The sequence below is a fragment of the Alligator sinensis genome, unplaced genomic scaffold, assembly GCF_000455745.1.
Source record: "Alligator sinensis unplaced genomic scaffold, ASM45574v1 scaffold819_1, whole genome shotgun sequence".
NCBI lineage: Eukaryota > Metazoa > Chordata > Crocodylia > Alligatoridae > Alligator > Alligator sinensis.
This window is the reverse complement of record NW_005843030.1, coordinates 389255-400385: the sequence shown is the minus strand read 5'-3', so window position 1 is coordinate 400385 and position 11131 is coordinate 389255. Positions and strand designations below refer to the sequence as shown.

Below are 11131 nucleotides of genomic sequence, written 5' to 3'. Positions count from 1 at the left end.
TCAGCAGGAGATGCCACCTGGCGAAGACAAAAGCCAGCTCCGAGGATGAGAGAGTGGGAATGCTGGGAGCTGAAGAGGCTGCAGGAGTTCCCTGCACCGGGTGCACCCAGCACTAGCGGGAATCGGATGAGCCGATGCAGAGGCAAGTGGCAGCGGGAGGGAGGGGGGGGGTGCACCGGCAGCAGCCAGCACCGGGATGCTGGGCTAGAGGCGGCTCAGGGAAGAGCTGAAGAAAACCCTGGCTGGGCTAGAAGCGCGGAGCCAAGTCCAGGAGATGTGTTTATCTAGGGCTCTTGGTTTAAGGGGAAAGGAGGGCTGCTGGGCCCAATGGTTTCCCCTCCTCTTTTCTTTTTCTTTTCCCTTCAGACTCCCTTCCTTCTTCTTTGTTTTTGTGTGTGTTCCCAGCATGCCGGTCCAGCTCCCTTGTCTTTTTCTTTGTTCTTTTTCTTTTCCCTAGTTAGCATAGTCTCGGTCATTGTTCTTTTGCTGGGTCTTGTGCCGGAGGTTCCTACCAGGAAACACAGATGGCATGAAGATGCAGTGGTGAATGGTGGACCATCAGGGTATCAGAAGGGATGCCTTCAGAGGCATAACATCCAAAGACCCCCTCCGGGTCCAATCAGAGCCTAGGAAGATTGTCCAAAGAGAAGAGAGCATAGGGATCCGAGGCGGACATCATCAGAGGGCAAGCCATATAAAGATCTTGAGGCTCGTCTCAAGGGTTGGTGTATGGACAGGGTGTAGGGGAGGTGGAGCCCCATGTACATCTGCCGAGGGATGTGACAACTCTGGAGGTATCTTCAATGGGAGCCCCCTCCACTGAAGATCTATCCGAGGTCATGGCAGGTGAGTTTCAGGGTCTCTCCGGAAGTGACAGAGGACCTCCCTGGGGTTTACACAAGTTACATGGTGTCCAAGACCAAGGTGCATGCATCAAGGCAGTGCGGGAGCGGATCATTGAACGGAGACAGGAACAGCCTATTTTCACAAAGGGATCAGACTTTGCTCCAGATCTAGATGCAGCTGTACCTCCTCATCAACACAGACCACAACATTACTGGACCAAATAACACGGCCTATAACATCTGCGGTTTTATTCACCTGCTCCTGAACCAATGTCATATGATACCATTTGCTTACAGTGCCTCTCTGTTGTCTACATCGGGCAGACAGGGTGATCCCTACATGTAAGAGTGAATGAACATCAATATGACATCAATTCCAGAAAGACACAAAAACCTGTGGCAGAACACTTTAACCTCCCTGGACGTTCCACCACTGACCTCAGAATACCCATTTTTGACAATAAAACTTTAAGAACAACCTTGAATGGCAAATTAAAAAACAAGGAGTCATCCATGGACTGGATTGTGTTACATAATGCTCTAAACCAAGTCCCAGTGATTTCCAGAAACTACTTTCCCTCTCTCTCAACCTTGGGAGGTTTGTGGCCTTGCTCTTTAGAGGGCTCCCTGCCAATTCACCGCTAAAGAGTCTCTCCCAGAGAAACACCCACACCACTCTGCGTGCTGTGCAATCTTTTATCCCAAACTATTTTTGGTTCTCAAATCAGCTGCAGCTAGGGCGATTGGGAGATATCTACTCTCTCCTTTAACCTCTTAGCAACTGTCAGGGAATGGATTGTATAAAGACCCTTCATACCCATATTTTTATCAAGAAGGACATTGAGGCACAGATATTAAAATCCAGTTACCAAGCAGCATCTGAGAGCTTTTGGATGTTCAGGAAGATGGTATGTGCACTTATCAATATATACTCAGTTTCATAGAATCATAGAATAGAATAATAAAATCATAGAATTGTAGAACCGGAAGGGACCCGTAGGATCATCAAGTCCAGTCCCCTGCTGTGGACAGGAAGTTATTGGGCTTAGACAAGCTTAGCAAGGTGCCTGCTCAGCCTCTCCTTGAACACCTCCAATTATGGTGACTGCACCACCACTGGTGGGAGTGTGTTCCAGATTCTAGTGACCCTTACAGAGAAAAAGTTCTTCCTTATGTTTAGCCTGAATTTACCCTCTATAAGTTTGTCTGTTTGTCCTTGTCCTTCCTTGAGGTGCCCTCCTGAAGAGTCGCTCCCCCAGATCTTTGTGTTCTCTCCTGATGTACTTGCATCCTTCTCTTACTCATGCTGAACAGGTCCAATTCCCTGAGTCTTTCCTCAGCCAAAAGGGCTGTTTCAACCACATTGGACTGGTCATCTTCATTGATGCTCTAGCTATGCCTTTTCCTCCATCCCTATCCCACAATCACCATGTTACATTCCAATTCATCAAAACAAAGACAACAGATGAAAACCCAAACTAATAACCTGAAATCTCATCATTTGTAATTCCATGATTCGAGAATGATTTCTACCAGGTCCATTCATAGGTCTTTAGGTGACGTAAAGGTCCAATCTTTGAGCCATGGAGTCATCTAAAGAAGTTTCATGTCTTTCCACAGGGGAAAGTAGACTGTAGGACAGGATTTCTTTCCTTTACCTTCCTCCACCCTCTCTTCTCTGCTTTGAGGGCAAGACAATTTACCTTGAAATGGGCTGCCACTTGGTTGAGGTTGTGGCACCCCGGAGTCAGTCAGCAGCCAGCTCCTCCCAGATGTTGATGTTGGTGTCTGTTTTCTTGAGCTATGCCTTCAATGAATCCTTGTAGCATGTCCTTTGGGTGCTGTGAGATCTCAGGCTATGACTAAGCAGGGAGTAGAGCACTTGTTTTGAAAGTTGAGAATCCGGCATCTGTACATAATGTCCAGTCCAGTGAAGCTGATGTTTCAGAATCACCAACTCAAGTAGTATTGGCTTCAGCAATGATGCTGGCATTTGTAAAGCAACCGTCCCATTTTGATGCACAGGATTTTCTGGAGGCATCTCCAGGTTCTGAGATGACAATGGCAGGCATCGCCCACACTTGATAGCCATTCAGAAGAGTGGGGGTGATAACTGCATTGTAGATCTTGATCTTGGTGTCCTTCTGGAAATCATAATCAATAAAAATATGCCAAAACACTTTTCCAAAGGAGGCACTTGTGCACCACATCCTATGCGAGATCTCCTTATCAATATTCAGTCTCTGAGAGAGGTGACTACCAAGGTAAGGGAAATGCTCAATTACCCAGGGTCTTTCCCTCAATGGTAATTTAAGGAGAGGAGTTAAATTCATGGCCTGGAACAGGCTGACAGAGCACTTAATGTTTTCTCAGGGTTGAGAGAGAGGCCAAAAGTTTGGTAGACTACTGTGAAGAGATCCATCACAGTCTGGAGGTTTTCCTCACGTGCAGAAGCCTAGTGCTTGGTTTTTTGGTGATGTTTTAATGAGCATTAGATTAGTCTTATGTGCTTTAAAGCATCTTGTGTAGATGCGCCCAATGTGAAGGCTATACTCAAGCTAGAGTAAGGAACTTACATAAGTTCTCTGACAAAGACTGCATCAGAACTGGCATCTAAAGGTTTAATAAAACATTTCTCTTTCATATAGCATCATGTCCTTACAGTCCACTAAAGTATGGATGCTATTCTGGCACAAGACAATTTTTAGTAATTTATGTTAAAAATATCTCTGAATAATTAAAACTGGATGTAAAGTCAGACAAATATTTTGCCATAAGCCACACAAAGAAGCATTCAATTGCAAGCTTATTTTAAGGGATGAAAAACTTTGGGAATATTTTCTGATCAGAGGAGAATTTCACTTTTATGTGTATGATGTGTTCAGTGGCTTCTGAAATGTAATGAAGCAAAGAGCTTTGGTTAGATCTTGGTCAAAATACACATTATATACTCTGTGGTTTTGTGAAGCAATTGCTTCTAGTTGATGAGTGTTTATTGGAAGTCTGAGAGAAATCCCTCATTATGTCTGCACAGCTGTAATCTAAAGACCAATGTCCTGAAAAAACAAGAATTACCATAATCACCTATCTAACTTTAAAAATTATTAATCAGAAAACCTTGAAAATACCTCAGAAAATCACATTTTCTTTTGCTCATACTAATTGGCTGGTTTTGGTGGACTAGTTAATGACAATGCTAATGATTTTCTTAATGCACTGGGCTGTTTTCACAGCAACTATAGAAGGCACAGTAACCTCTCTCCATTTTGGAATATGATTAACAAAATACATTTGATAAAGTAAACTCAGTTCAACTCCTGTTGAAAAATTCCAAACCATGTAGTGACAGCTGTTGAGAATGTCAGGGCTGGATGCAGCACACTGTTGAGTTAATAGGCATGTGAAAGAAAGAAGAATTTCCATTATGGGCCTCAAATACCTCTTCTGTTTGCTTGCTTTACCTGCTGCCTTTCCTGTAGGTCCATAGTAGCTCAAGGACAGCTGGATTCCATTTTCCAAGGTGGCTGAAAAAGATCCAAACCTGCTCACGGTTTTCTTTTCATTTACTGATTTTCCTTAAAAAATACATAAAAGGTTTGAGGTTAAAAAGAAAAATATATATTTAAGACCCAACTAAACTGAAGCCTAATGACTAGTATATGCATCATTGCTTGTAAGGGGCTGGGATAGATAAAAGACATGATAATTGGTGAAGAGACTTCTTGAACCCAATATAGAGTGGTTCCATAATTCTTTGGTTCTATCTTCTATCCCAAAATATAGAAATTCTGTCAAAAATAATGATATTTATATATAAGCAACCACAAGTTTTTTACACAGAGCCTATCACCGTATGTTGCCTGGTGTGCTAGGTAAGAACTGAAATAATTTCTTTCATAACCTGCCCCTTGTTATGGCTTGCCCCAGTTACTGGAATAGCTCTGACTCATAATTCTTTACAGCAGTCCTAGTGACCCACTGACCTGGCTCATTTTGCTGTCCTCCCAAAGGATTACTCATTTCCTGTGCTTCCCTTTCTATCTGGGTTTTCTTGGGGTCTGTGATATGAATGAAGAAGCTGTGGCTGTCCTTTGCCACCTTCATCTTGACCAAAGTTCGCCCTAGAAAACAGTGGAATACAATCATGGTTTGTATTTACCATATTTACTTGAATACAGACAAGATTCCCCCAGCCCCCAATCAGCGTGGTGGGAAAAGCCCCTCATTCCTTGAATCCATATACAAGGAAACCTCATTAAATACATTGTCCATCTTTGAACTGATGCTGAAAGCAGCATGTGCTTTATAATGGAAACCTACTATGAAGTTAATTAAATGCAGTCAATACTGGCCACATCTACACAAGATACTTACTGCTCAGTAGCTCATTACTACTGTGCAGTAGCATCCCTGGGCACAAACTGTGATGTGATGTGATCCTACTGCACAGTAAAAAAGACCTATTGTGCAGTAGTAATGAGCTATTGTGCAATAAGTGCCACTAGGCAACTGTGCCAGGATACTATTGTACAGTAACTAGTTGCACAGTCATTTAGTACTTGGTTATGCAAGTATTAAATGACTGTGCAGTAACAGCTGTGCAGTTGGTGGCTCATGTAGACACGCCCACTGAGCACAACTATAAAGTACACGGCTCATGTTGAGCAAACATGCTGATAGGAACCTACCACAAGTATAGGTTAGTGAAACCCATCTGAACAAGATGTATAGTAGTGCCTGTTAAGTGCAGCCCCGCCTCAGCCCTCACTGGATTTTTAGTCATTTTGACTTTCTCTTCACTCCCACAGCTGAGCTATGCCTTTCTTTCCCATTTCCAGTGATCCCTCTTTCTTCACCAACCTTAAATGTCAGGGCTCCAAACAGTTTACCCAGAATGCTTCTGTTGGCCCCTCTCCCAGCCTATCACATATGGTTTAGTGTGGCTCTGCTCTCCATGAGGTGAAGGCAGATCAGGTTGCCCTGCACTTCATCTGCATAGAAATTTTTTGGAGCATCCCAGGACTCTTGACAAGAACACCCAGTTCCAGTCACGAGCGGGGAGGGAGTGGGGGTGCTAATTAGCACATGGCTCCTTTGTAGGAGGTATCTACAGTACACAGCATACTGAGCAGTGCTGAGATGTGGGATCACCATGGCTTGAAATGCTGCTGACCCTGGTGGGGCCCAGCCCAATGAACTATAGTAAGTCATGAGTCTTTTGGCTTTGGATTAATATCATACATAGTTTGTATATTCAGAGGGGTTGCATTATCCAGGTGTGCTGGCAGAAGAAGCACCATGACCACTACGGTGATTTTCCTAATTGCAGAGGAAAACCACTTTCTTGGCCGGGGGTAGTACCTTGACTGATGTAAGGGATAGTTAACTTCTCACTTCCACTTCCAGTGGGAAGATCTTAGCTATATGCTAACTTTATGGGCATAGGAGACTCCTTCCTAGCTTGCTGTTGTGGCCACATGGCTGAGGGCCAGCAAAACTTGGGGGCATCTGAACCCCAAGCCTCCGGTTTGGGCCTGCACGTAGGATACCTGCCAAAGGATTTGGAAGAATATGAAGCCCCAGGTGGGGGTGGAGGATGCTTGCTAGTAGTAGGGCCACATATGGTTCTTGAATGGGAATTGATTTGGCTGATTTGATTTGGGACACGAAAAATTTTCCTTAAAAGAAGAAAAGTTTGTACTATATACAAGGAGGTGCTAAAGTGTTACGTAAGGTGTGTTTATAGAGTACCTGTGCTAAAGCTTGCAAGAGTTTCAAAAAAGGTAAAATGCATCAATTTTGGATGAACTAAGTCTATAGGTACTATAGGAAAATTGCTACAATTATGTTTATTTCCAAATCAGTATTTTCAATTTTTTGCCTCACTTCCATGTGCACAGGGAGGGTAGGGTCTGACAGTAAGGAGTAGGGGAAGGGGCTGGAGGGGGAAAAAGTTGGAGGGGAGGGACAGAGGGCAAAAGGGCTAGACAACCCCACCAGATTTATTTTTCCATCTGTAGCAGTGGGAAGGGAGAAATTTAAAGACAAACCTCCAATAAATAGATTCTATACCTGGAAAATTATATCAAATTTATAAATTTTCCATAAATTGAATCTAATTACTGGGGGGGTCATCTTATGATCAGGGTCATCTTATATTCGAGTAAACACAGTAACTCACCATCATGATTACAGATATGGAAAGATAAGATTAGAGATTGTTGATGATGGCCAAATGACTTATTAGCAACAATAAGACAAAATTAACAATGTAAAAATGTTTATTAAATATTTGGCAAAACTTCCTGATATTATGATCTAGCAGACTGCAAAATAATGTTCCAAGAGAAATTGGGTAAGGTCATTGCAAGGATCATTGAAATCTAGACTGAACAAATCACCACAGCATGCAATGTAAGGAAGAGCTTAATGGTTACCACTGGAAGGACTAGGTAGGATCAGTCTTCATGTCTAACTTTCTGATTCTTTGGTTCTCTGCCAATTATTAAAATATGCCAGCAAAGTATCACTATTATGAGTACAGAGAGTTACAATGGGATTAGAAACTATTCTTTCAGTTTCCTTTTCAATAAATCTTTATTATATAGATAAGCAAAGGAACTTACCCATATGTAAACATATCTTTAGAATTTCAATACTGAAGAAGAATAATGGCATCAAAAGAACGTATTAGAGCCTTGTTACATGTTAATTTTAGGCAGGTCTTGGAGCTCTTAACCCCTGCATTGTCTATACATTAACACATTAAACTAGTTTTAAGCACTCTTTAGGTGGCTTAAAGTTATACTGCCCCAGCCTAGGTTTATCTCTGATCCGTGTTACCCAGCTTGTGTTACACTAATGTGTAGTGACTCTAGGCTATATGTTAGTGTAAACCCCACCCCCCTGCTGCTTCCCCCTCCCCCATGGACCTGGATCCGGCCCATTACTCCATTCTCCCAGTATGCCAGATCCCTGTTTTCTGCCTCCCTTCCCCCAACTTACTTGTGGCTGCCTGCATTCTCTGTCCTGGGGAAGCAAACAGGGAAGGGTTAACAAAAGCAACAGTGAGGGAGGGGGGAATGGGCAGACAGGTTAACCTGTCAATGTTTGCTCCCCTGAGACAGACAGAAAGGACAGCTACAAGGAAGGGTGGGGGGACCCTGAGGGGCAGAGGGGAGCCCCAAGATTTGGAGGGAACTGGGGGAGGCTTGGGTGGCAGGGGGAAGCCTGAAATGGGAGGGGTGGATTCTTACCTTTCAGCCCTTCAGGCCCCTGCTAGCCTGAACCAGTGACTGCTCCAATCTTGAGCTAGCACTAACACGGATCAACATTTGAGCAGCTCACAATGGGTGTGTATACACAAGATGCTTTTCTGCTCAGCAGACTAATCTACTGTGCAGTAAAGTGTCATATTTAACCATGTGCTAGGCTACTGTTCAGTAAAACAGGCTGATACACATTTATCTACTACCTGAAAATACAAGTAGATTAGCTACACATTACCTACTGTGCAGTAGCATACGTGTAAATGCTGGCCAGGAGCAATTGGCACCCGGTCAGCCCAGGCAGCAGGGGGCCCACTGCTGCCTAATTAAGCCCTATGTGGTAGGAGATGTGCAGGCTGCAGGGGCAGCTGTCTCCCCACCATATGGGAATTGGACCATCCTGATCACCACACGGCCAGGAGACCTGTCCTGGCAGCTGGGATAGCTGCATTCCAATCAGGTAGGGATTGGGTCAGGACCTGATCCCCATGTGGCAGGGAAAGGTGTTCCCACCTGGAAGGGACAGCCATGTGGGGATTGGGAGGGTCCCGATCCCCACACGGCAAGGAGAAATATTTCCACCTGGTGGGGATGCTGCCTAGCAGCCAAATGTCAATTGGGACCCAGGCAGCAATCCTGCCAGCCAGGTAGGGATGCTTCTCCTGGCTATGTGGGCATTGCGATCCTCAAAATCCCCACATGGTTGCCCCACCAGGCAGGGACACTTCTCCCAGCCATGCGGGGATTGGTTCTGATCCCCAACTGGCTGAGATACACCAGTCCACCAGCCCCCAACCCCTTATTCCTCCAGGTTGGCACTCAGGGGGAGTCTGGAGCTACCCCTGGCTGCTGCAATGGGGCAGAGAAGAGAAGGGGTAGGACATCCCTGTCTCAGTTGTTCTGGTCGGGAATTAATTTGCTCCCAACCTAGCGCCTGTGTAGGCTCTTTTCCCGGGGGCAATTTACTATGCATTAATAGCATGTGTAGATGCGCCCAGTGTAATGTGTAACAAGGCCCTTAGATATTAAACTTCCTAAACAGTAGTTCTTAAAAGGTGTCCTATTTCATGCATATATTTAATTTAAATCCATCCCACCAATCAGAAATGAATTAAGATGGAATATTAACAATCACCTTTTATAAACTCTATCTTCTCTACTTGAATCTGTCCTCCATCTGCAGGGTAAAGGTATCGAGTGTTTCCAGAGACTTGGATGAGATCCTCCCCCATGTTGTAACCATGAAACTGGAAAAAAATGTCAGACTGTTTGAAATGTAAAGGCAGAAAGACTGAAAGAGATAGATGGAGGACAAATCAACATGACCAGGGCTGGCCAACTTTTGAGTGTATGGGAGTTGCATTCTGCACAGACTGGGGACCATGTGGATTCCTCCCCCCACTCAAAACACTGCCACCATCCTTCCACCCATATACTTCCTCACCATGTAGGCTCCCCCACCATGTGGGGCTCCCTGGACCCCCAGGCTCCATGGTTTGCATTGGCCCACCCCAGAAGTGAGGGCAGGAAGTGGAAGCTGGAAGAGGGAGTAGGATCCCAAAGGCTCTGGCAGCAGCAACAGGGAAATAATGCAGAGGAGCAGAGACCAGGTAGTTGCCCACAGGCCATGAGTTAACTCCTCATGAGCTACATACAGCTCATGGACCACAAGTTGGACAGCCCTGTTCTGGTTATCTTTTTTTGTCATAGGGGTGTTGGGGTAGCAAAAGTAGTACCTTTGTTTAGGAGCTGCCTGCATCTAATGGACACTCATTTTCAGATAAGGAGACATTAATGAGGTCAAGATATCAGAATCTTTGGGCATCTTTACACGTGCTCTGGGGATGGGGAGGCAGGGGAAGCAGGCTTTAATTAGAGCAGCTCTTGGGAGCCGCTGTAATTAAAGCACCCACAGCATCTCATGTATTCAGCATCCTGCACTTCAAAATGGCAGTGGGGGTGCTTTAAACTAAAGCTTGTTTGATGAGCTTTAGTTAAAGCACTCCCGCTGCCATTTTGAAGTGCAGGGACACTGAATACATGAGATGCCAAGGCTGCTGGAGTGGACTGTAATCGAGTCTGCTCCAATGTGTTGTAATTATAGTGCATCAGAGCAGACATCCTGAATGTCTACAGGCAACCCTCTGAGAGGAGCAGTGTGCTAGACAGATGATCTTCTTACTTCTGCAGAGTTCAACAACTTACTTCTGACTTTGGTTCCACACCTTTTTAGCTTCTGATTTTGGCTCTACACTCTTGACTCTGGTTCCTGACCTGGTTTACCCCTGGAAACATGGTGGGACTCCAAGCATGATTGGGCGGTGAATGTCAAGGGCTATAGGCTGTACAGGAGGGACAGGATAGGAAAGAGAGGGGGGGGAGTGGCACTCTATATCAAGGAGGAATACACATCCTCACTAATTAGTAAAGAGTCAGGGGAGAAGCACTCTGAAGTGCTTTGGGTTAGGGTTCAAGGCATTGGCCGGTGGCTGAGCCACTGGCATGGCTGTTTGAGCACTCATGGTGCTCCGGCCAGGTCCCTGAGGACTGGAAAAGGCCAACGTGGTGCCCATTTTTAAGAAGGGAAGAAGGGATGAGCCAGGTAACTTTAGGCCAGTCAGTTACCAGAAAACACTGGAAAAAAATCAGTAAAGAGTGCATTTGTGAAGGCCCAGCAGGAAAAATGATGCTGAAATGTAAGCAGCACAGGTTCATCACAGGTAGATCCTGCCTGACAAACCTTACAGCCTTTTAAAACCAGGTAACACACTGCCTTCACACTGGGTGACAGTCACCACTGCCTGCTGGAATTCACCATTCAGCGCAAGGTGGCAAAAGCAAGCAGTCAGGCTGTGGCCCTAGATTTTAGGAGGGTGAACTTCAACGAGCTAAGGAGGATAGTTGGAGAAGCGCTGAAGTCTCAGAGGGGAGGAGAGCCGGGTGTTCAAGGGGAGTGGTCGCTCCTTAAGGAGACGATCCTCCAAGCCCAAAAGAAGGTAGTCCCGACGAGGATCAAAG

The 11131-nt window shown here is 45.1% G+C and overlaps 1 protein-coding gene across 1 annotated transcript in view; it reads right to left on the bottom strand.

The window, feature by feature from the left end:
* Positions 1-11131, bottom strand: part of LOC102383584 (sperm-associated antigen 17-like) — a gene marked incomplete at its 3' end in the record, with an annotated part of 368781 nt that overhangs the window by 36387 nt on the left and 321263 nt on the right. Inside the window, exons 23-25 of the mRNA XM_025193226.1 lie at positions 9249-9360; positions 4829-4966; positions 4307-4420 (exon numbers count right to left, since the gene is read on the bottom strand). Coding sequence (XP_025049011.1) covers positions 4307-4420; positions 4829-4966; positions 9249-9360 — 364 coding nt within the window. The remainder of the gene's footprint in view (positions 1-4306; positions 4421-4828; positions 4967-9248; positions 9361-11131) is intronic.